At 65.7% G+C, this 24,926-nt stretch overlaps 1 protein-coding gene across 3 annotated transcripts in view; it reads left to right on the top strand.

Moving 5' to 3' along the window:
• The window catches only part of ARHGEF7 (Rho guanine nucleotide exchange factor 7), a 54,206-nt gene extending 48,609 nt beyond the window's left edge, over positions 1 to 5,597 (top strand). Inside the window, exons 18-22 of one of the 3 annotated variants that reach the window (XM_055124566.1) lie at positions 457 to 546; positions 2,066 to 2,242; positions 4,960 to 5,059; positions 5,143 to 5,197; positions 5,318 to 5,597. In XM_055124566.1, coding sequence (XP_054980541.1) covers positions 457 to 546; positions 2,066 to 2,242; positions 4,960 to 5,059; positions 5,143 to 5,197; positions 5,318 to 5,440 — 545 coding nt within the window. In that variant the 3' untranslated portion in view covers positions 5,441 to 5,597. Of the gene's footprint in view, positions 1 to 456; positions 547 to 986; positions 1,028 to 2,065; positions 2,243 to 4,959; positions 5,060 to 5,142; positions 5,198 to 5,317 lie in introns of those variants that run through there. The other 2 variants (XM_055124568.1, XM_055124573.1) reach the window with 2 other exon arrangements.
• The last annotated feature ends 19,329 nt before the right edge of the window (positions 5,598 to 24,926 follow it).

The following is a 24,926-nucleotide window of genomic DNA, read 5'->3' as shown; positions in this document are numbered from 1 at the left end:
GTGTGGCTGGCTGACCCTCTGCGTGGGGCTTGCGGCGTGTGAGTGGGGGTGGGCTCAGGTCTCAGCCTCTTCTCTCTGGCCGGGGGCGACAGCTGTCGCGGGAGCGGGCGGTTCCCTCTGGCGGCTCCTGAGTGGCCGCGGCGCTGAGGCCTGCCCCGGTTGGGGGGGTTTCCCGGGGAAGGGGCACTTGGGTGTTGTCTGGGCGCAGTGACCACGCCTCGTGTCCGAACTTCCGGAGGACACGCCGCTCCCGCCACGGCGCCGCGACCTTCCTCGCTGACGCTCTGCCTCGGCTGCCCGCCGCCCCCTTCTGAGCCCCGCGCGGGCGGCGGGTTGGGGACGCACCTTGGGTGTGGCCGGGCGTCTCGACCCTTTGCGGGGGCGTCGGGGCGTGGGGGGCTGCGCTCTCCCGCACACCCCTCGCGGGGTGCTGACTCCGGGCCGCTCCGTCCACAGGCACGGCCGCGCTGGAGGAGGACGCGCAGATCCTGAAGGTCATCGAGGCGTACTGCACCAGCGCCAAGACGCGCCAGACGCTCAACTCCAGTGAGTGTCGCAGGGCGAGCGGCCGCGCCGGGCACGGCCCTGCATGGTGCTGGGGGGCGGGGCGGGCCTGGGCGCGGGCCCGGCGGGTCGCCCGAGGGGGGAGCTTGCTTGTGCGTGGAGCAGGGTCGAGAGAGGCTCTGGGCCGGCTGGTGAAGGGCGGGACACACCCGTGTTTGTGCAGCTTCCAGGGGCTGCCGCGGCAGGCCCCGAGCGAGGCTTCCCCGGCCCTCCGAGATCGCGTGTGGATCCCGCCACGGGCCGCGTCTGCACTGGACTTGCCGGCTTCCGAGGCGAGAAGTCTGGAAGGCAAGGCCGGCGCGGGCCGACCCTGCGTCCGGGCGTGGGCCCCGTGGCCCGGGGCGGGGGGCTGAGCGCGGGGCGCCTGCCCGCCCTGACCGCGCCGCCTTGCCTTCCTTTCCTTCCCTGCTCCTGTGGAACAGTGCTTCAGTGTCAGGCCTGTGAGAGCCAGTGCTGGAAAAAGGTGCGACGAGGACTTTCAGCTGCTTTTGCTTTGGCTTTTGTCTGAGTTGACAGCAGCCCTGCAGCCAGCCCAGCCCCCTCTGGGCTCAGCTGGGCCCCCCGGACCCCGACTCTCGCCCCTGCCGAGTGCGGGCCCGTGTGTAGGGAGCCGCCCGCGAGGGGCCGCCGTGGCCCCGCGCACCCCGACAGGAAGGTCCCGGGCCCCGAGTGGGGAGACCGTGCTCTGAGAGTCAGATGTGCTGCGTGGCCCCCCACGGGGGCTTCGAGGTTTCCAGCCTTAGAGCGAGCCCCGTGCAGCGAGTCGGGCGCGTGCGACGTCCTGTGCGCTGCCCTTCCTCCTGGGCTGTGCTCTGGCTGCTGCCTGCAGGGTGCCCGCCGCTGCTCCCGTGCGTGGCCGTGCTGCTGTGCATGGCCCGGGGCGCTGCCAGCAGACGCACGTCCGGGCTCGGGGCCTGTGCACCCCGTGGGTGCTGGCCCCAGCTCGCGCCAGCCTGCATGTGCCCCTGTGCCCGGCCAGCTCATGCCTTTTTGCTGTGCATCTGGTTCGTGCCCACCTTCCTGTCCTTCAGTGCTCACACCCCGTCTGGGCTGGGGGGTGCCCACAGCAGTACAGGGAAGAGGTCGCGGGGCCCCTGACCTCTCCCGGGGGCCTCCGCTCAGGGGCGGGGGGCAGTGCCACCGGCGGACCCTCGGTTACAGTGGGTGTGTGTGTGCCAGGTAAGTCGAGACCACCGTGCCCTGGGCAGTGTTTTCCGCTCGGGCAGACACGACCGCAGGAGGGGTCGGAGCCGCAAGCCTCTGACGTGTGTGTGTGCAGGGCTGTGGGGCGGGACACCTCAGCCCAGGGCCTTAGCTTGAGGGGGTCGAGGATGGAACCAGCCGGAAATGAGCAGAAATGACGTTGTTGCCGTTTTTAACCATATTTTCTCTCTTCCTTCTCTCCCCTCACCTTTTGCTTTTGTTTCCATGTTTTTGGTTGTGGCTCTTCTGTCCGTCTCCTCTGCCCCTCTGCCTGTCCGCCTGTCCCCGCCCGTCTTAGCATGGCAAGGCACTGACCTGATGCATAACCACGTCTTGGCTGACGACGAGCAGCCCAGCCTAGACTCGGCGGGGCGCCGCAGTAGCCTTTCCCGCCTGGAGCCCTCAGACCTCTCGGAAGACTCTGACTATGACAGTATTTGGACAGCCCATAGTTACAGGATGGGTTCTGCATCTCGTAAGAGCTGTTGCTCCTATATCTCTCACCAGAACTAACGCTGCTCCCCTCGCCGCAGGCCCGCTTCTCCTAGGCGTCTCTCGCTCTCTCGTCTCTCTCATGTCGTCCTTTAACCGCTGGGCAGAGCATGTCCGGTCGTCCCCATTGTCCCTGGAGGCCCCCCTGCCGCTCTGAGTGTGGACGCAGACGCAGACTGGCCCGTGGGCCCCGGGAAGGGGAGGCCGTGGCCGGCCGTGTGTTTGTGGTCGGAGCTCCTTAGCGCCGCCCAGGGCAGAGCCCCCTTCACGGCTGCCCACGGCGGGCCGGGGTCTTCCGCGGTGCTGCTTTGGCGCGTCCCAGCCTGGCCGGCCCACCTGGCCGGCCCGTGTCCGGCGGCCACGGCAGTGACCACCCGTGTGCAGCAGCCCTGCGTGTGTGCCCTGATGGCCTAGTCGAGTCCGCCGGAGACTCGCCCCACGGCCGCCCGGCCCACGGGGCGTGGGGTCGCTCAGGCGTCTGTGCCGCCGGCCGCCACAGGCCGAGCCGGAGGGATCCCGCTGGCGCCCGCAGACACCACTGCTCCCGGAAGGACCGCCCCTCAGGGCAGCCGGCGGGTTGGGAATAACCTTGTCTCTCTCCCCAGGGCGGGCCTCTCCTCCCGCGGCCTCCGTGCCCCCGCCCGGTGTGCCCGGACACAGCGCTTCCTCCGCCTTTGTTCCTGGGAGCTGGGCCCGGCGCGAGCCCAGAGGTGCTATAGAGAACTCCCGGTCGGGCGCAGGCTGCGCCTGTGTGTGGCGGGCGCCGAGGGGGCCCCGGCCCGCTGGCCCGAGCCGGGCTCCAGGGCTCGCGCAGGCCCCGCTGCCCATCCCCGGCAGGAGACGGTCCCAGGGCGACCCTGCCACGGCGCGTCCCCGCGTCCCCGGGGTCTGTGGCTGCGCCTGACGTAGAGACGAATGTGGCTTGTTGTGGGTCTGCCCGGGCCTGGGCTCAGCGTTAGGGCCACGGGACACGGTTAGTGTCTGAGGGACGAAGACTGGCCTGAAGGTAGGTGGACCCCGCCCCGGGGCTCCCTGGCTGCAGGCGCTGGGCTCTCCCGTGTGTGTTGTGCGTAAGCGGCCGGCGTGGCCGGGCCGGAGTGCCCCAGCGTATTGTACAGTATCTGCACATTCCACTCTCCGTGCCTGACTGGGCGACCACGTGTCTGTTTTATACCAACGACATCTGTTCTGTACAGTTGAAATAAATTTTGCATTTGCTAGCCCGTGGCTTTCCCTGTTTGTTCCCGGGGGTGGGGCCTGGCGCTGGCTGTGGCCTCGAGGCGTGGCGGCTCCTTGGAGGTGGTCCAGGCACACCTGGGACCGTGAGGGGGACGGTTTGTCCCTCTTGTTCCTTAGACAAGTTCAATCTCTGGGAGATTTTTCTTTGGAAAGAAAAGTTGTGTGTGTGTGTGCGTGCGCGCGCGTGTGTGTGTGTGTGCGTGTGTGTGCGCACACACGTGAGAGGATACGTGAGGAAAGCTCTACCTTGGTGTTGTTAGGTGGTCATTGGTTTTCTCCTTAGAGCCTGAGGGTGCAGCAGGCAGAGCAAGGTGCGTGCGGGCGGGGCTGGCGGGGGGGGGGGGGGGGCCTTTGTCCCTGCACCGCGGTGTCCTCTGTCGGAGCCTCGGGCGAGCCCGTGGGAGCAGGGCCGACTCTCGGCTCTGTGGGCCTGCCCAGACCCCTCTGGGTTCTGCTGTGGCTGCCCGACCCAGTCCCTGCCACTCAGCTCCCGAGTGAGCACTGACCCCTGGTCAGCTGCTGGGTGCTCTGCACCGAGTCTGGAGATGGATGCGGGTGCCCCCTGGGGTTTCTCCCGCCCTTAGCCGGCTCGAGCCAGGCGAGGCGCTTCCAGAGCTGCCCTGGGCCCTCTGGGCGTCCTCCGGGAAGTCCGGTCTGGCCCGCACTCCCACGGCCACTCGGCCGGGAGACCGGGATGGGTCCGGTTGTTGTTGAGAGCCCGGCAGGGTGTGGCTGCCCTCCCGGCACCTCTGGCCTCTGCCCACTGGCGCAGGCTGCGTCAGAATGGCCGCCCGTGCCTGGCACTCCTGGTCCGCAGTCTCGGGCTCTGGCTGGGGGCGTGGGCAGTGAGTCTGCGGCAGCCCCTCGCCTGCCCAGCCGCTGGGCAAGGCCTTTGCTGACCCCAGGCCCCGCTGGACGGTCACGGCCAGAGCCCGTGTCTGTGCCCGTGTCGGGGGGCTGGGAGCCCCTGTGTCCCGAGGGGCCGCCCTCAGCCTGGCCACGCCCGCTGGTGTCCAGCCCCGGGGTGGGCAGTGAGCGGGGAACGTGGGGGCTGTGCTGACAAACAGGGTCGCCTCGGCTTGAGAACCCGCCGGGGTGGGCAGCGCCCGGGGAGCTGCAGAGGGGCTGGGGGCAGTGCAGGCCGCGCCTTGCCCAGCTCACGCCCCCCCGTGCCGCGGCGAGCCCAGCCTTGGCTCTCGGCTGCTCCGTAAAGACGGGGGCGTCCGCGGGGAGCGCGGAGGGCGTGTGGGGGCCGAGCTGGCGGGGTTCTTGGAGAAGCTGCGCCCAGCGTCTGGCTGATGGGGGTGCCGAGATGGGACGGGATGGGGGGGCGTCGTTCTGGAGCCGCGGGGCCAGAAGGCGGTGGCACGGTGTGCCCGGGCCGTGGCGGGTCTGGCTGCTGTGGCGTGCGTCTCCGCGGCCTCGCCGCCCCTCACCCCGGGCTGTGTCTTGTGACGGCAGGTTCGCGCAAGGAGTCGGCGCCCCAGGTCCTGCTCCCGGAGGAGGAGAAGATCATCATCGAAGAGATCAAGAGCAACGGGCAGACGGTGATGGAGGAAAAGTAAGGCGCGGGCGGCCCCGGGTGGCCGCGGGCGGGGGCGGCTCCCCTGCGTGGGCACGGCCTGAGCCGCGTGTGTGTTCCAGGAGCCTGGTGGACACAGTGTACGCGCTGAAGGACGAGGTCCAGGAGCTGAGACAGGTGGGTGCCCTGGCCGGCCGGCCATCTGAGGCGGGGCCCTGGGGGGCCTGGGGGGACCATGGCCCCGTGACGGCTCAGGCGTGTGTCCTGGCCGGCGTGGCGACCTCTCGCGCTCCTCAGGACAACAAGAAGATGAGGAAGTGCCTGGAGGAGGAGCAGCGGGCCCGCAGGGACCTGGAGAGGCTGGTGCGGAAGGTGCTGAAGACCGTGAGCGACCCCGCGTGGGACGAGACCAACCTCTGAGGGCCGGGCCGCGCGGCAGGAGCCCCTCCGCAGCGCCCGCGGCCACGCGGTCCCGAGGTCAAGCCGCCGGCACCAGCGCCCACATACCTCATCCCGCCCAGCCCCGCTCCCCACTTTTATGAACCTTTATAAATATCACGGATTGTGTTTCTGCTAACCTGCTTCTGAGTGTGTCCCTGCTCGGACCTGCTTGACCCTGCGGCCCCGCAGCCCGGGCCCGGGACTGCTCACCACGGCCGGGCCCGCGCAGGTGGCCACAGGACCAGGCCCTGCGGCATGGCACATGCCTGGGGTCCCTCAGGAAAGCGCATCCGGCCTCCGCCTCAGTTTCCCCCTGGGGTGCGGCTGTGGCCTCGCCCCACTGAGAAGAGGCGCTTCAGCCTGCATGACCCTGGCGTGTGTGAGGCCCGTGTCGGGAGTGGGTGCTCGTGTGGGCTGGAGCCCCTGCGGCCTGTGACCGGAGCTGACGGCCAGGGAGAGGCTGGCAGAAGGGGCCCTGCAGGCCTCGGCCAGCGGCCGTCCCTGTCCACGCCGGGGGCCTGCGCTCGCACTGCAGTGCTCAGCCTCCCAGGCCAGCCACTGCTGAGCGTCTGAGAGAGCCACACTCCCGGGGGGAGCCCCACGTGACCCCGTGTGCGAGGCGGGATGGGCCCCTCAGGCCTGGTACCCGGAGCCCACCGGGGGGGCGGAGGCCCAGCCTGGCGCCTCTCGCGCCGCTGTTCTCCGGGCCGTGAGCGTGGCGGGCCCCGGGACACCTCCTCCACCCACTTGCTTTTCGGGGCCCGGGGGTGTGAGATGTGAGTGGGTCTCTTCTGCCCCCTGGTCTCTCCCTGGCCAGGCCCCCCCACCCGGGGCTCTGAGACGTGGCCTGGCAGGTCCGGCGTCTACACTGCCCGCTGCAGGCCCAGGCCGGGCCTTGGCGTCCCCTTCCTGGCTGCTCCCCTGGTGCATGCTCGCGGGGACCCGGCCCCGTCGGCGCTGCGTGGGGTCTGGGCCAGAGGACGGGCTTGGGGAGGGGAGCAAAGGTGACTCCTGCCAGGGCTCGTGCCTGCGTGTTGGGTCCCCCCGGCTCCCCGAAGAGCTGGGTGCCCCGCGGGCAGCGGGCCTGGCGTCAGGGCGGCCTTCGCAGTGCAGGCCTGGGGCAGCTTCCACCAGGTGGGAGTAGAGGCGCCTGCGGCTCCGCCCGGGGGCTCAGGGCCCGGGGGGGCCTCCTGGGGACCCTCAGAACCCGCTCTGGGCACCCCCCACGCTGCCCGCATCTCCGCATGCCGGCTCCCTGCGGTGTTGGCCAGAGCTGTCACCCCTGCCGTCCAGCTCCGCCCGCCTGCGAGGTCCCCCCCCGCGGCCTCCCTGGGGTGCCCTTGTGGGGGCTGGGCTTGTCCTGGGCGGAGGGCCCAGCCCTGTGATGCCCCCGAGGGAGTGAGTGATGCCCCCGAGGGAGTGGCCAGGGCACTGGGGTGTGCTAAGGTGTGACCGACGGTGGGCAGCGTGTGAGCCCCAAACTGGGCACCCCCTCTCCTGAGGTTTGGGGTCGCTGCCGCGGCTCTTCCCAGCCTTCCTGCTCGCGCTTCCACCGGGAACCCCAGTGCCCGCCTGGGCCTCGGGCACCCCGCCTCTCTGCTCCTGCTCTTGCTCCCCGCACACCCACCCACCCTGCACATGCCCCAGGCGCGCCGCCCAGTGGCCTCGGGGCCGCCCCCTGGCACGCGACCGGCCCCCCTGTGTGACCTCATGCTGCTGTGTGACCTCACAGAAGGTCAGGGGCACGGCCCGGCCCGACCCCGCACTGCCACAAGCTGCGGTTGAGGTGCCCGTGTCTGCTGGACCCTGTGGTTGTCTGCCTGAGGGCTCAGCGGGCACATGCCTGGCAGGTGAGTCGGAATGCCCGTCTCGCCCCCCCACCCGGCCCCGGGACCTCCGCGCTGGCCTCACCGAGCCTCTGCCGTCCCGCATGTGCCCCAGCATGAAGTACGAGCCGGAGTTCAAGAAGTCCCCCGCACAGATCCTGAGGAAATTTGCGGGTAGGGACAGAGGAGCCTGGGGTGCGGCGGGGCGGTGAGTGCCTGGGCTCGGTGTGAGAGGGAGTGATGTGGCGGTGTGTTGTGGGGGTGAGTGTGGCGGGTGAGTGGGTGTGAGTGTGATGGGGGTGTCTAAGTAGTGGGGGGTGTGGTGTGGGGGTGTGAGTGTGTGGGTGTGTGTGGGTTTGTGAGACTGGATGTGTGGGTGTGTGAGTGGTGTGAGTGATGTGTATGAGTGTGGGCGTGTGAGTGTGTGGGGGTGTGAGTGATGTGGGTGTGTGAGTGGTGTTAGTGATGTGTGTGGGTGAGTGTGGGTGTGAGTGTGTGGGTGAGTGGGTGTGTGAGTGGTGTGAGTGATGTGTGTGGGTGTGGGTGTGAGTGGTGTGAGTGATGTGTGTGGGTGTGTGAGTGTGGGGGTGTGGGGGTGTGTGAGTGGTGTGGGTGTGGATATGAGGGTGTGAGTGATGTGTGTGGGTGTGTGTGGGTGTGTGAGTGGTGTGGGTGTGTGGGTGTGAGTGGTGTGAGTGATGTGTGTGTGTGTGTGGGTGTGTGAGTTTGTGGGTGTGTGAGTGGTGTGGGTGTGGATATGAGGGTGTGAGTGATGTGGGTACGAGTATGGTGTAGTGAGAGTGAGCGATGTGGGTGTGTGAGTGGTGAGTGTGGTGAGGGTGTGTGTGATGGGGTGCGGTAAGCTGTGAGTGGTGAGGGTGTGTGAGTGATGTATGAGTGGGTGTGTGAGTGTGGTGAGGGTGTGAGTGGTGTGGGTATTAAGAGTGATGTGTGTGGGTGCGTGAAAGTATGATGTGGGTGTGACGGTGGTGAGGGTATGTGTGACTGGAGTGGCTGTGTGCATGGTGAGGGTGAGTATGAGTGGGAGGAGGTGTGAGTGTGTGGTGTATGAGTTAGGAATATTTGTGAGTAGTTGTATCTGAGTTGATGGGTGTGAGAATATTAGTGGGGGTGTGTTAGTGTGTGTGAAAGTGTATGAGTATTGAGTAGGTGTGTATGTATGTTTGACATGAGTGCACACATGTGTGATGTACATACATGTGAGTGTCTTGTGAGTGTGTGTGTGAGTGTGTGTGTGTGTGTGCGTGTATGAGAGGCTGTGGGTATGTTTGGACTAAGAAGCCCTCTTCAGTAGGGGGCAGCCAGCACTGTGGGAGTCTCCTCACTGAGCCCCAGGAGAGACCCTCACAGGGCTGGGCCAGCCACCCCATCTTTTCCTATGTGTGGAAGGGTCCCCCTGACCCTGATGAGCAAGTGGGAGAAAGAGCCAGAGCACCACTGTCCCCCAGGCGCCCATAACCACGATTCCCTCAGAGCCCCACACCACTGTCCCCTGAGGAACCCCCATCCACTGTCCCCTCAGGCACCCACACCCACAGTTCCCTCAGGCCCCCACACCCACAAGGCCCCCACACCCACAGTTCCCTCAGGACCCCACACCCACAGTTCCCTCAGGACCCCACACCCACAGTTCCCTCAGGCCCCCACACCCACAGTTCCCTCAGGCCCCCACACCCACAGTTCCCTCAGGGCTCCAGACCCACAGTTCCCTCAGGGCCCCAGACCCACAGTTCCCTCAGAGCCCCACACCCACAGTTCCCTCAGGGCCCCAGACCCACAGTTCCCTCAGGACCCCACACCCACAGTTCCCTCAGTGCCCCACACCCACAGTTCCCTCAGCGCCCCACACCCACAGTTCCCTCAGGCCCCCACACCCACACAGTTCCCTCAGGACCCCACACCCACAGTTCCCTCAGCACCCCAGACCCACAGTTCCCTCAGGCCCCCACACCCACAGTTCCCTCAGCGCCCCACACCCACAGTTCCCTCAGGCCCCCACACCCACAGTTCCCTCAGGCCCCCACACCCACAGTTCCCTCAGGCCCCCACACCCACAGTTCCCTCAGGCCCCCACACCCACAGTTCCCTCAGGCCCCCACACCCACAGTTCCCTCAGGCCCCCACACCCACAGTTCCCTCAGCCCCCCACACCCACAGTTCCCTCAGGCCCCCACACCCACAGTTCCCTCAGGCCCCCACACCCACAGTTCCCTCAGGCCCCCACACCCACAGTTCCCTCAGGCCCCCACACCCACAGTTCCCTCAGGATCCCACACCCACAGTTTCCTCAGGACCCCACACCCACAGTTTTCCCTCAGGCCCCCACACCCACAGTTCCCTCAGGCCCCCACACCCACTGTTCCCTCAGGATCCCACACCCACTACTCCCATAGAACCCATACCCACTGTGACTCCATCAGAGGACTTGATCCCAGGCATCTCACCAGAAAGTGAGTTTGCTCCCAATGGGCTGTGAGGGAGGGCGGGCACTTCTGCCGTTTGCAAGGCAGCACAAGGCTGCCGGCCGCCGACGGTGCTGGTGACGCCCAGTGTGCTTGCAGTGTGTGACATCCCGCTCTACGACATTTGCGATTACAATGTCTCCCGGGATCGCTGTAAGGACCTTGGCTGCTGCTACTACAAAAGCGTCTGCTACGAGAAGGCCGTGCCCAGTGAGTGCCAGGATACCGCGAGTGTGCCCAGGGGACACAGAGGCCTTCCAGAAGCAACAGGCACCTCCCGGAGCAACCCCTCGCACCGAGAGCTCCCGCCGCGGCCCTGTGCCCTTGTCCTTTTCTCAGCCCTTTGTGGAGTGGGGAGCGGGCAGGCCTGGTGCAGGGTCCAAGGGCCCGGGGCACTGACCAGAGACCCCTTTAGAACTGTGTAGATTCTGTCCGGGGGGAGCAGGGGCAGCTGCAGCTCTGAGGGGGCTCGCCCGGCCCTGTCCCTGGAGACCCCCGCCGCACCCTTGGGGGCTGGCCTGGGGTCCCGCCTCAGCACCCCTCCGGGTGGTGCAAAAGCCACTCTCTGCCGCCGGGGCCTGACTCACGGGCCTGCCTGGGAGTCGTCAGGCTGCGGGAACTCTCCGGAATGTGCGCCTGCCCCACGGGGCTCGGGGAACGGCGGGAAGCACCTCTGCCCTCCAGGAGGCTGGAAACACTGTTCTAGAGCTTTCCGGGGAGCAGGGTCAGCACGACTTGCTCCGGCGGCCCATGCTTGCGGGGGTCTAGCTGAGTCGCCACGAGGAGCCCCAGGTGACAGGCACCGGCCCCCGATGGCCCAGAGCCCAGCTCAGCACGTGTGGAGCAGTGGCTGGGAGCACGGCGGCTGATTTCTGGTGCCCGTTTGAGCCCCCCGCTGCCCGTCCATACCCCCATTAATCTGCCGACAGGCCAGTGTCGGTCCGAGCCTGCTGGGACTCGGGAATGAGTGCTCTGGCTGTTGGCTCCCTGTGTCTTCACAGGACGCCTGGGATCCCGCATTGGCCCTGAACAGCCTCACTGGGGCTTGGGCGGGCCCTATCGATCCTGGAGGTGGCTTGGGGGTGACCCTGCCTTCTGTCCTACCCGTGATTCGTCAGCACGTGCCTGGCACTCTTGCAACTCCTGGTGGCTTCCAGTGAGCCACCGTCTCTTCCTGACGGGAGTTGATTTCCAGATTTGCCTCCTCCTGCCACTGGCCACGAAGTCGCCTTCTGAGCGTCACCTTCAGGTGTGGGTGCACCCCCGGTGCAGGCGGTGCCAACCCGAGAGGGTCCTGGCTCACCGCGGGCTGCTCAGCTGTGCCCTGCTCCACAGCCCGGCGGCATGGAGGAGGCAGTGGCCGTCGGCCCTGGCCGGGAAGAGGGAGCCGGGCACGTCTGTCCTGAGCAGTGGTGGGAGCTGCCGGCCTCTGTCCCCAGCGTCCTGCGCCCAGCCCGCCTCCTGCTGTCCCCGCGTCTCTCGATTCCGAGTGTTCTCACACTGGCCAGTCTGCCTTTTCTTCCATACGCTGCTTCTGGCTGAGGGTCGTGCTTGGTCCCGGGGCACACGAGAGCCCGAGGCGTCCGGGAACCCCCGACCAGGGCGGCTCGGAGCTGGTCTGCCGCGCGAGGACGCAGCAGAGCCCACAGCACGGGCCACGGAGCAGCGCCCCCGCCTCCCTGCGCTCTCCGTCCTCGTCCTCCTCCCCCCTGAGCTGCTGGCCCGGGGCCCCTCTCTGCCTGGCCTGTGGCTGGAAGGCAGGCGGGGCCGGGCGGGGCGGCCGCCCGCGCCTGATTAAGAATGTCGGCTCAGTGGGGCGGGAGCCACAGCACAGCTGACCCGGGTCCCATCCCCGCATCCCGAGTGGTCCCCGAGCACCGCCAGGAGTGATTCCTGAGTGCAGAGCCAGGAGGGACCCCTGAGCGTCGCCGGGTGTAACCAAAAACCAACAGAACAAGTGAGCTCAGGGAGCGGCACTGGGACCGTGAGAAAGGACTCGGGTCCCAGGAGCACTGTGCCCGCCTGCAGCCGGGGACACTCACCACGTCCCTCCGCCTTCCCCTGCCGCTCCCCGCTTCCCGTCCCTGCCGAGCTGCCCACGCGGCCCCGGCTGCCCTTGGGGACCGGGAAGGGGGTGGCCAGAGGGGCCCCGGCTGCAGTGGGGCTCCGGGCCTGGTGCTCAGCCCCCGGGGAACCGCAGGGCTCTCAGCTCAGGGCTGGGGGCACCCTTCACCCCTGCATCCTGACACCGCACAGCCACACTGACAGACACTCGCACAAAACTCCCTCACGGACACAGCCACACAGATACAGCCTCACTGTCACAGCCACACTGACATTGTCCCACTGACACGGAGTCACACAGTCGTACAACCGCACACGGACACCCGGGCACACTGACACACAGCCTTACACAGTCACGTGTACATTCGCACACCCCGACAGTCACAGTAACAGCCACACACAGGCTCACACGGACACCTGGGCACACTGACACACAGCCTTACACAGTCACGTGTACAGTCGCACACCCCGACAGTCACGGTTACGGCCACACACAGGCTCACACGGACACTGGCCCAGCGTCACGGGGCGTCTGGACACAGCCTGAGCCGGGGGCGGGGAGGCCAGGCTGTCTCTCCCTGCGGCCCGGGCCCTGACGCCCCCCTCCCCACAGCCTACGTGAAGGTGTTCTCCGCCCTCATCATCATCGTTGCCACCATCTTCATCGTCGCCGTCATCTACAGGTGACCTGGCCTGGCGTCGCGCACGCCGAGGGCCGGGGCGTGGGACCCGGGAGGGGAGGGGAGGGGCGGGGACGTCCCAGGCTCACGTGTCGGTGCTCCCCAGACTGATCCGGAGAAGCGACCAGAAAGGCCCGGCAGAGCCCAAGGAGAGGGAGACCGTGACGGAGACGGTGGGGCAGCAGTCCACGGCCCCCGAGACCGCGACCGAAGGTGGGGGCAGAGGGCAGGCGGGGTGGGGAGGCAGGGGCCGGGGGGGCGGATGCACACAGGCCCCGACGTCCGGCGGGAGAGGAGTCTGACAGACAAGGGCTGTTCGAGCTCTGGGGTCACGGGGCCGCCCGAGGAGCCCCTGGACTCTGCGGCCTTGGCCCCCACCCCCGCTCCGAACCCGTGGGCCTGGACGGTCCCGGAGCACTGGGCACTGAGCCGAGGCCGCTCCTGCTCCGGGGGTGCGCGGGAGGGACAGTGCCCAGGGGCCCCGCGTGCCCACTCTGGCCGTTGCCCAGGGCTCCGAGTGGACGCTGCAGGTCCCAGGGGGGCCCCTTGGGCAGGGGAGCCGGGCCGGGCGGCCGCCACTCCAGCCCCGGCCCCCGTGTTGTGTTCTTGACCCTGCAGCAGAGGGAGAGGAGGAGGAGGAGGAGGAGGAGGACTAGGAGCGAGTTGTCGGCACAGGCGGGCTGAGGCCGGCAGAGCCCGGGCAGGCGCAGCTGGCGGCGCCGTGAGGAGAAAAATAAAAGTATTTTCCAGACCTGCTGCTCTGTGCGGCCCGCCGGGCGCCTGCAGTCTCCTGGTCTCTGTCTTCGCTGAGGGAGCGGCCCCTGGGCCTGGGGTCTCTGGGAACCAGAGCCCGGCCTCCTGCGTGTGTGGGAGCTGTCAGCCCAGAAGCCTCCGGAACACTCGGCTGCTGGCACTCCGGTTCCCTGTCGGGTGGCTCTGAGCAGGCTGCGAGCCCTCGGGGTCCCCCAGGAAGGTGGGGGCAGAGGCCAGCGGGCAGCCCGGGCCTCTCCTCGGGGACAGGCATTGCAGGAGGCAGAGCTGCCCGCGTGGGGGCGTGCCAGCGGGCGCATCGTGTGGCCGTCCCGCGCCCTGTCTGAGGCTCGGGACGGCACCTTCCAGACCCTCCTCGCGCTCTGCCCTGCGCGTGAGCTGGTGGCTGGGCCCTGTCAGTGGTGAGCGGGGAGACAGTGACGGGCGGACGGCTGGCCGCCCGCGAGGGTCACTCGGTCGCTCAGCTGTCCTGGCCCCACATGACCCCAGCCTGGCGCGGGCGCACCGGGGAGCGTCTTTCTCACAGACGCCAACGCCCGCTGCCTGCTCCCCCGAGCCGGCGTCCGCGAGGGTCCTGTCACGCCCACGCGGTCAGAACAGAAACCAAGAAGGAATTCAGGTCTTCCCAGCTGGCCTGGAGGCCGCGGCCAACGCCGGGCCGAGAGGGAACGAGACGCCCAGAGGAGGGGGTGGGGAGCTGCCCGGGCGACAGCCTTCGGGGCCGTGCAGTGCTCGTCTGAAACTAGAGCAGCGGCGGGTTCAGAGCGGTGGGCCCAGGACCACTCCAGAGAGGTGTCTGCTGCTGCTGACGCTTAAACAAAGACGCTTAGCAGCGTCAGGTAGGAGTCGTGTAAAGTGCTGGTTACCCCCGGTGCTGTAACAGCCCCCCCAGGTGAACGAGGATCTAAATAAGCGGAGAGCAACCCCTGCAGTGCTCCCGCACGCGGCAGTGAAGACAGTTCTGGGAACAGCTTCGAAGTGAATCCAAATCTCAGCCGACTCCTGTGCGGAAGCTCCGGGACGGCAGCCCCGGGTGGCCTGGCACGTGACTGTCTCTCAGCCGGTGTCCCTTGCCCCAGGCTCCCCCGAGCTGCACGCACGGGGGCACAGGACTGCCCTACACCAAGGGCAGGGGGAGCGGGCCCAGACGGGCAGGTCTGGGGGCTAGAGAGGGCTGGCCTCGACCCCCAGCACCCACGTGGTCCCCGGGCGCTAGCACAGCAGAAGGAAGCCCTGAGCACTCCGGGTGCAGCGGAGGAGAATAAAGGCTGGTTTGTCCAGTAATGGGGCTGCCAGCCACAGGAAGGCTCAGGTTTCCGTCTCCTGACAGTGGCAAAGTCACCCCCGAAGGGCCAACGTCACGGCCTGAGGTCGGGTCGCGCTGAGACCTCGTGGTCCGCTCCAGAGAGAAACACACCCGGGAAACCTCAAATGGACAGGCTGGACCTGGCCCCCACGAGCCGGGCTGTGAGGCTGCACCCCGAGAGGGAGCCCCCGGGGGAAACATGCAGGCCACGACCGAGAGGGGCCTCCCAGGTAGGCAGAGTCAACACCCGTGGCGAACGCACACCCACACGGAGACGCAGACTCAAAGGACACGGGGCAGGAGAGGCCTGGGGCCTCCGGGGAGGAGGGAAGAGGTGGTGCGCGGGCAGGAGCCAAGCCCAGTGCCCCCCGGGCCCGCTTTCGGAGCGAAGGTTTGCAGCCAGCGTTCAGTCCTGAGAACCAAGACGCATCTTGAAGGCAGCGTGAGAGGAGGCGCTTCCAGCAGGTGCCGGGGCTGCTGCGACACGGCCGCTTCCCAGGGCCCTGGAGCCACGGAAGCCCCGAGAGCTGAAAGAAGCTGTCGGCCCGGACAGGGAGAGGGGCCCGGCAGACACCCCAGTCTTCACCCTCCCCACCACAAGGCTGAGTCCTGGGGCGATGCAGGCAGGTGCACAGAAAGGGCAGCGGCAGGAGGCGTGCGCGTCCGCAGAGCTGCTGCGAGAGGGCCCCCGAGAGCGTTCCCCGAGAGTCGTCCTGAGGGTTCCCTCATGAGAGGGCCCCGAGATCCCCCTGACAGGGTCCCTGAGATCCCTCAAGAGAGGGCACCTGAGATCTGAGAGACCCCTTCTGTGACGGCCCTGACAGACCCTATCTGTGAGGCCCCTGAGAGACCCCATCTGTGAGGCCCCTGAGAGACCCCATCTGTGAGGCCCCTGACAGACCCCTTCTGTGAGGCCCCTGACAGACCCCATCTGTGAGGCCCCTGAGAGACCCATCTGTGAGGCCCCTGAGAAACTCCATCTTGTGAGGCCCCTGAGAGACCCCATCTGTGAGGCCCCTGAGAGACTCCATCTGTGTCAGCCCCTGAGACCCATCTGTGAGGCCCCTGAGAGACCCATCTGTGAGGCCCCTGAGAGACCCCTTCTGAGAAGCTGCCCTGGGAGCCCTATGAGAGGCCTCACTGGATCCCTGCTGTGAGGATGGAGTCTGGTTTCTGAGCCCTGAAGTCGGGGACCTCCCATGGATTGGGGGGTGTTGTCATGTTGCTGACCCTCATTGGAACAAAGGCCGCAGTGCTGGCGGGCTGTGTAATGGTTCTTGTTGCATCGGGGGCTGGCAGCTGTGTTGGCACCTGCGTTCGTGGGTGCAGTGTCCGGCATACTTTGGCCTGTCCCCATTTCTGCACGGGTGTGTCCATCCTGGGTCCCCGAGTGAGCACTGAGCTGAGTGGGACCAAGTTCCAGTCATCAACCATCGGAGGGGGGTAGGGAAGGGGTAAAATCTGTGACTTTACCCCTTCCCTTCGAAAGCACCCTCTTCCCAGAGGGAGTCACCATGCTGGTGACCCCGGGAGCCTTCTCGGTGGACAGTGGCAGAGGCAGAGCTGGAGCGAGAGGAGCGGGCGGGAGGGGCCCGTCCTGGCAGGGCAGGTCTGCAGACGGACCCTTTCCACTTGGTCGACGTCGGGAGAACCAGCTTCCCTCCAGGGTTAAAGTCACCCCGAGACACCGCCTTACGCGGCCCTTGCCGTGCGAGGGGAGAGACGCGCACCCCTGCCGCCCGCCGTTCCAAGGCTGGTCACTATGGCAACCGCAGTACAGGCAATGACTGTGTCTCCTTAGAACGCCTCTCAGAAGGGGTGGCCTGGTGCGGACTTGCCCTCAGTCAGACTAGTGCTGGCCACCGTTTCAGATCATCGCCACACGGGTGTGTGTGTGTGTGTGTGTGCGCGTGTGTGCATACATGTGTGCGTGTGTGTACATGTGTGTGCACGTGCATACATGTGTGTGCACGTGTGTGTGGTCACGCAGCTCCAGGAGGCCCTCGAGTTGACCTGAGTGCAGGAAGCACCCCAGGGTGCGGGTGTTGGCGGTTGACGGGCGTCCTGACCCCCATTAGCAGGAGTTTGTCTCCGAGCGACTTGGCGGCCTGCCCCTGTCTGTCGGAGGGTGTGGGGCAGGGGGACGGGCCTGAGGTCAGAGGGAACCAGGTGCTGACTGAAGCTTCTGGGGATGGTGGCAGCATCGCCCTGTGCATTTGACCTTGAGCTTCTCTGCCCTCAGGGGCCGCAGCCATCACAGCGGGGAGGCGCTGGCCGTGCATGAGGCTGACCCAGGCCCCACCCTGGCACCCCACATGGTCCCCTGAGCACTGCTCGGAGGGAGACCTGAGCATCTCCAGAGGTGGCTCCAAAACAGAACCAAACAGTAACATGAAGAATCTTGTCAGCTTGAGGATTTAGCTTCCAAGAGTTAAGCCCTCTGGGAGTCCGATTCTCCCGTGCTGGGAGGCCGGATCCAGCTGCATGGGTCGGAGCGGCCACACTGCTTTCCTGGGGAGGGCACACCTAGCAGTGCTCAGGGCTGACTCCCAGCTCTGTGCTCAGGTCTGACTCCTGGCTCTGTGCTAGGGGCTGACTCCCAGCTCTGTGCTCGGGGCTGACTCCTGGCTCTGTACTCGGGGCTGACTCCCAGCTCTGTGCTCGGGGCTGACTCCTAGCTCTGTGCTCAGGGCTGACTCGGTGGTACTAAGGGCTCCTGCACAGTGCTGGGGGTGGAGCCTGGTCGCCGTGTGCAAGACAAGCATCTTAAGCCCTGCACTGATTCTGGGCCCCGACTTGCCTTCGTGTCTTGCCAGCACCCGCAGTGCCAGTCATGTGGGCTCCTGTGCCCAGTGCTCCCCAGGCAGCCGGCAGCTGCTCCCACCCTGTCCCGGGCCGCACACGCCCTAGCTGCAGACCCTCCACTGGATGCAGTTTGCTGACGCGCCTCCCAGCTGCCTCAGCTGAAGGGGCTCCTCCGGGCCCCCCGACCGCGCGTGACCGGCCACTCCCCGGGGTCTTCCTCACCTCACGCTTGTCTCCGCCACTGAGCCTGCGGCGTCTCTAAGGCCGAAGCGCTGCTGGGGTGTCGCTCTTCCTACCAGAGCCAAGGGTGCGGCCCCCGGGCTCTGCCCGTGTGGAAGCCGCGTGTGGACGCCCCACGGAGCTGCCTGTGTGGGTGTCTGCACCTCGCCCAGGGGAGCGAGGGAGCGCCGGGCCCTGCAGGGCGTAGGCCTGTCCCCGGCTCCTCCCGCACCCACCCCGTGCTGAGCCGACCCCTGGTCCCTGAGTGTCCCCGGCAGCCGGCCCCGGGCCCCACCTTGAGAGCACCCCCAGGGCCCAGTGGCCCGGCTGGCGGGAGCAGGCTAGACCCCCAAGCGGCCTGGGGTTCCAGGGCACCTGACCCCCCTCCCGGCCAGCTCTTCTGTCTCAGGGCAGAACTGGGGGGACCCCGGGGAACCGGCCGACCCCTCGGGCTCTGCAGGAAGAGCACACGCCGACCAGGGCGCCCGTGAGGGGAGGGGACCCGGAGGAGGAGAGACGGGGCAGCGCGGGGGGGGGGGGAGGGCTGGGCATGAGCGAGGAACAAGGGAAGCCCCATCTGTATCTCAGCCGCACTCGTCTCTGTCGGGTCTGTGACCTCACTGTGCTGCCACAGACCCCCTCGTGTGTCCCTGACCCTTCTGGCTCCGGTCGTGCGGATCTCCCCGGCCCCGCCCAGGGCTCTGCTCCCAGCTTCAGGCTCTGCCCGTGCACGCGCTGTTTCCGGTGCTTTCTTTACCCCGAAACTGACCCAGTGGAAACTGGGCTTCTAGGACATGTGTCTAGAGTCACGCTGGGGTCACGGCCTTGGGGCCCTGCTGCCAACTAGCCACTCCCCTGCCCTGGGGACATCAGTGTCAGAGGCGGGACACCGGAAGCAAGATGCTGCCTGAGGAGGGTGTGCACCCAGGGGAGTGTCCACCCAGGGGAGTGTCCACCTGGGAGAAGCGGTAACCACCTGGGAGAAATGTCCAGCCAGGGGAAGGGTGTCCGGTTGGGAGGGGTGTCCATTCATGAGTGCAGGTGTGTGTGCAGGCCCGAGTGTGGGTATGGGCATGTGTGTGGGGGTGTGTGTATACAGGTGTGCATGTGTGTAGGTGTGTGTGTAAGGTGTGCATTGTGTGAAGGTGTGTATAGGTATAGGCATATGTGGATATGAGTGTGTTAGTGTGTATAGGTGTGTGTGTTTTGTGTGGGTATGGGTGTGTGTTTGTATGGGTGTGTGTTTGTGGGTATGGGTGTGTGTATGGGTGTGTGTTTGTGTGTATAGGTGTGTGTTTGTGTATGGGTGTGTTTGTGTGTATGGGTGTGTGTATGGGTGTGCATGTGGGTGCAGGTGTGGTGGGTATAGGTGGTTGTGTTTGTGTGTATGGGTGTGTGTATCTGGTGTGTGTATGGGTGTGTGTGGGTGCAAGTGTGGGTATGGGTGTGTGTGTGGGTGCAGGTGTGTGTATGAGTGTGTGTTTGTGTGGGGTACAGGTGTATATGTGGATATGGGTGTGTGCGCATGGGTGTTTGTGTGGGTGCCTGTGTGGGGGTTCAGGACTCTGTGTGCAGGTATGGGTTTTTGGGTGTGTGTGCAGGTGTGTGTGTATGGGTGTGTGTGTGCAGGCGTGGGTTTTTGGGTGTGTGTGCTGGTGTGTGTGTACGGGTGTATGTGTGCAGGTGTAGAGTATGGGTGTGTGTGGGGGTGCATGTGTGTGTTTGTGTGTGTATGGGTGTGTATGGGTGTGTGTGTGGGTGCAGGTGTGTGTGTATGAGTGTGTGTGGGATACGGGTGTGTTTGTGGGTATGGGTGTGTGCACATGGGTGTTATGGGTGTGTGCGCATGGGTGTTGTGTGGGTGCCGGTGTGGGGGTCAGGGCTGTGTGCGTGCAGGTGTGGGGTACGTGGGGGCCCAGGTGTGTTCTGTCTTGGGAGGTGTATGTGGTGCCCGGCTCCTGGAGGGCCTGTCCCGGGGTGCGCCCTCTCCCGGCCCCGCAGTTCCAGGAGACCCATGGCCGCTGGCTTAGCGACAGGCACAGTTACTACGGCCCGTTTGCTTTATGGCCAAACCGCGAGTGGATGGGGCCCCCAGCGTCTGGCCTCTGTCCTGCAGGCTGTGCCGTGCCCAGGTCAGGGTGGGGAACCCGGAGGGCCGGGACTCGGCTGCCTCGCTCTGCCAAGGAGGGGCCTGTGTGTGTGGGGGGGGGCCCTGCTCCCACCGGCCCGGTTCTGCGCTGGGTTCTCTGCGGTTCCACAGTGGTTCTCTGTGTTTCTAAGGTGGTTTCTCTCTTCCTGCTGTGGCTTCCTGTATTCTGCTCTGGGTGTTGCTGTGGTCTCTGTGGTTCCGCTGTGGTTCCTGTGTTTCTACTTGTTTTCTCTGTGGTTCCGCTGTGGTTCCTGTGTTTCTACTTGTTTTCTCTGTGGTTCCACTGTGGTTTCTTTGTTTCTACTTGTTTTCTCTGTGGTTCTGCTGTGGGTTTTGCTGTGATTCTGCTGTGGTTTCTTTATGGTTCTGCTGTGGTTTCTCTGTGTTTTTACTGTGATTTCTCTGTGGTTCTGCTTTGAGTTTTCCTGTGGTTTCTCTGTCTTTCTGCTGTGGTCTCTCTATGGTTGTATTGTGGTTTCTTTGAGGTTCTACTGTGGTTTCTCTGTTTCTGCTGTGGTTTCTGTGTTTCTACTTGTTTTCTCCGTGGTTCTGCTTTGGGTTTTGCTGTGGTTTCTCTGGTTGCTACTGTGGTTTCTCTGCGTTTCTGCTGTGGTCTCTCTGTGATTCTGCTGTGGTTCCACTGGGTTCTGCAGGAAGGTGGGAACAGGTGGAGCCTGGAGGCCCTTTGGCCCGAGGGTCCATGTGAGCTGGGGAAGTTGTGACCTGGGCTGTGTGAGCTGGCCAAGGACAATGTCCAGGGTCGCGCAGTTGCTTCCTGGGTCCCGGTCACACCGTGAGCCCAGCTGGCCCAGAATCTGCATTTCTCACAGCTCCTGGGCAGGGCGGCCCAAGGGCTGAGAAGCTGTTGGGGAGAGCAGAGTGGCCCTGCAGGAGGAAGTCGGGCCGTTTTCCCGGGCATGGAACGTGGGGCTCCTCCTGGCATGTCCCGCCCGGCAGCGCGGGTCCGCCGTGCCCACCCACGAGAGCTGCGTTTGGGGCTCTGCTGGCGGCTGGCCCGCGCTCACAGGGACAGCCCCCACCACCAGAGTTTTGCCTTCCCCCCCATCCTGTGCGGCCCCTGGGCAGAGCTGGGGTGGCGTGAACTCAGGGGTGGGGACCTGCCCGGCAAGGCCAGAGTCAGGCTGGGGGCTTCCAGGCGGGTGGGCGGGGCCCTTGGCAGCTGGGATCAGACTTGCTGTGGCCTCAGCCCAGGGAGGCACGGCCCCAGCAGGGGGCCCTCCTGGAGCCCCACGCCAGCCACCCCCCCGCCCCCGTCTCTGCCGGCCATGTGCTGCTGGGAGTGTTCATGCGTGTGCACAGACCTTGGAAGACCTGGATGAAGCCGAGGTGCTTCTCATGCTTGTGTGTGCTGTGCATATACTTGTTTCTCATGCATGCATGCGTGGGCTATGCACACGCCTGCTTCTTGCACACATACATGCTATTCACATGCCTGCTTCTCACACACATACACGCTATTCACATGCCTGCTTCTCACACACATACACGCTATTCACATGCCTGCTTCTCTCATGTGTATATGTGCTACCACATGCCTGCTTTTCGTGCACGTATGCTATTCACATGCCTGCTTCTCATGTTTGTATGCTATTCACACACCTGCTTCTCATGCATGTACATGATATTCACATGCCTGCTTCTCACATGTGTATGCATGCTATGCCCATGGCTACTTCTCATGTGTGTATGCATGCTATTTACACGCCTGCTTCTCATGTACATGTTTTATGCACACACATGTTCTGTGGATGTGTGTGTCCATACACTGTTCACCTGTGTATGCTCATATGTACATGCATGTGTATATACACGATCATGTGGAAAAGCACATGATACAGCATGTGGAGAATATATGCATAGAACATACAGGATACATTTGTGTACCAGCATGAGTTCATGCCTATGTATAACCATGTGCACGTGATACATATGTGCACACAGTGAATGCTGAGTGCCGTGTGTAAGTCAGGCACATGTGATGCATGTACATGTGCATGTACAGTGTATGTGTGGTGTGCATAGATATTCACATGTACATGTGTACAGTGTGTGTGGTGCATGTATGTGCACACCCCCCCGCCCCCGTCTCTGCCGGCCATGATGAGCATGTGTGTGTTTCCTGTGCATATGTAAATGGCTGAAGACGAACCTGGCAATTCTATAGACTATCCCAGTGGGGTCTGGAGCAGGGGGCAGTGGACACACTCTCCGAGTGGCCTTCCCTGCCCCTGTCCAGCCCCTGTCCACCTCGGCCCACCTGCACCCTCACGGCTGCCTGCTCTGTCTGTACTGCCTGGCCCTGGGCCCCCAGGGGCATGAAGGGGAGCAGAGAAAGGCCCAGTCGGTCATTCTCGCCTGTTGAGTTCTAGTCCCAACTGACACGCTCGGTTGGGGCCAGAGCCGGGGGCCGTGCCGCTGAGTCGCCGAGGCTGGGGCGAGCCCCGTGGTGTGATGGGGACCAGGGGCAGCTGAGAGCCGGCCGTGTCCCCTCCGTGCCTGTGTCTCCCTCCATGTCCGTGTCCCTGTCCGTGCCGTGTCCCCCCGTCCATGCCGTGTCCCCCCGTCCGTGCCCGTGTCCCCCTGTCCATGCCATGTCCCCCCGTTTGTGCCGTGTCCCCCCGTCCGTGCCGTGTCCCCCATCCATGCCGTGTCCCCCCGTTCGTGCCCGTGTCCCCCCATCTGTGCCCGTGTCCCCCCGTTCATGCCGTGTCCCCCCATCCGTGCCCGTGTCCCCCCGTTCGTTCCGTGTCCCCCCACCCGTGCTGTGTCCCCATCTGTGTCTCTGTCCTCGCCTGTGCTGGCCACTCTCAGGCCTGTCTCGGGGCTTCCCGTCCCGCCACACTTGCCTGCCCCTGAGACACTCTCGCCTGCTCCTGGTCCTGCCCTGGACGGGTCACGCGGGCCTTGTCCGGCCCTGTCCGGCTCTCACAGCCCCTGTCCAGACCAGCACAGCCTCACGGCAGGAGGGACGTGTCTGCCCAGGGCTTGGTCCTCCCGGTGGACAAGGTCAGGGTGCCCTGCAGGGGCACGTCCTCTGTCTGGGCCTCTCACACGCATGCTCGCTGGGGCCTGTGCTGGACGCCTCACACAAGGTCCCGGCCAGAAGGGAGGCATGTGGACGTCAGGGCGGGCTGGGACCCTGATTCTCAGGGGCTCTCCCCTGTTTTCCCGGGTGCAGGGTCCCACACCCGCTAGTTTGGGGTACACGGAGACGCCCCACAACGTGAGTGCACAGTTGACTGGACAAGCTGGAGGGGGTGGGCCAGACCCCCGGGCTTGCCCGCGCTGGTCTGGGGGCCCGGCTGCACCTGAGGGCCCCCTTGCCCACAGATGGGTGCTGGAGGGCCCAGAAGGACATGGCCCAGGGGGTCCCCCAGCCAGTGCTTGCTGGTGGGGGGGACAGGCCAGCTGTGCTGGGTCCGACTTGGCTGCTGCCGGCCCCCGCTGGCTTGCCTGTGCATGCGACATGTCCAGTGCCCTCTGCAGGGGGCAGACAGCTGCCCGGGCCAGCCGACAGGCACCCCCGACCTGGGCGGCCCCAGGGCGGACAGACGGATGGGTCAGTGGCCAGAGGGATGGCCGGTGGATGGACGGACCGATGGGTGCATGGATAGACCGATGACAGGTGATGGACAGTCCGAGGGCGGTGGACAGCGGTCAGCGCACAGTGGGGCCTCGCGCCCTAGACCCCGTGGCTGCAGCTCCCAGGGGGTCTGCGCTGGGCTCCCAGCCTGGCACGGACAGTCCGAGCCCTCCCACTCCTCCCCGAGCTCTGCCCTGGGTGCGGGCCTCGGAGCCCGCACTCAGCCCCTGCCTCCAATTTTATGATAATTCTGAGTAAATTGTGGTGCAATAAACTCCTCAAGCCTGTCTGCGCGGTGAAAGCCGCGAGTCAATCAGCCGCGGCCCGGCTTTCAGCGCGGAGATCACTCAGCTGACGGCCTTTGTGCGCGGCCGCCGCTGTCGTTAATTCCAGCCTGCCGCTCTGGAGTGGGCTGCGGGCAGCCGGGAAATCGTTGCCCTCTTCAGCTCTGTTCCAGCACAAAACAGCAGCGCAATAATTTTTTGTCAATGTTTTACCCTAAAAGCTTTCTGCGTCAGTTCTGAAAAGGAAGCAATAAAGCCTTTCAGGGCATGAATAAAACCCTCGGCGGCTCGGGCCGCTCGCCCTTTCTTAGCTGGTAATCAAATCGGAGCTAAAATGAAATTGAGTTTTCTTATGAAAATAGCCTTTGTTGCCAGGGAGGCTGGTAATTCATAAACAATAACCCGCTCCTTTGTGCGGGTAATAATATATTCATGTCCTTTCACTGGGGTAAAAGCCAGGCCGAGAGCATGACGGTACGGCGGGGGCCGCGGCGGCGCGGGCAGCGTGGGGCGAAGGCTCCCGGCTCCCGCCTCGGTCTGAGCAGCTCGGCCCAGGGACCGCTCGGGGCCGGCGTGCTGCCCCGCGTGCTGCGGACGGAGCGGCTGGCGGCGAGGAAGCAGGTAGGCTGCGGCCCGCGGGAGGGGGAGCGGGGCCTGTGCCCGCCGTGCCCGCGCCCCTGCCCTGCGGGACGGCGCCTGAGGCTCTCGCGCTCGGGACTTGCTCTCCTGCCCAACTCGAGGGAAGTTTGTGGTGGTGCCCGTGGCCGGGGGCCAGAGCCAGGGCGGGTGCCGTCTGCTGGGTGCAGTGTGGGGGGGGTGGGGGGCCGTGTGCCGCTCGGACTGGGGACCAGAGCGGGTGGGAGGGCTGAAGCTTGGCGGCCCGAGACCGGGGGTGCGGTGGGGGCGGCGGGGCCCGAGCACTCGGCTCTGCGCAGCGAACAAAGGCCCTTCTCAGGCCCGGGGCCGCCGACGGCTGAGGGCACACGGTCATTGTCCGTGAGTCGCACACGTGTGCACCGTCGGGAGTGGCTCTTTGCCGGGGCCGCGGGAAGGGCCGCTTCCCTGCCGTGCTGCCCACCCCCGCCCCCTCCCCCTGCGCCTGCCCCCCCCACGCCCCCTCCCCTGCACCTGCCCCCCCACGCCCCCTCCCCCTGCGCCTGCCCCCCCCCGCCCCTGAGCTGCAGGCCAGACCCCCTCCGGGCAGGGCGGGAGACAGTGTGGCACAGAGGCCGCTGGGGGCACCCAGACGCCTTCTCAGAAGCAGCCCTGGGGGC

This window comes from Sorex araneus, chromosome 1 (genome assembly GCF_027595985.1).
Source record: "Sorex araneus isolate mSorAra2 chromosome 1, mSorAra2.pri, whole genome shotgun sequence".
In the NCBI taxonomy this organism is placed as follows: domain Eukaryota; kingdom Metazoa; phylum Chordata; class Mammalia; order Eulipotyphla; family Soricidae; genus Sorex; species Sorex araneus.
Note: the sequence above shows the minus strand (reverse complement) of the source record. Positions and strands in the feature narration are given on the sequence as shown.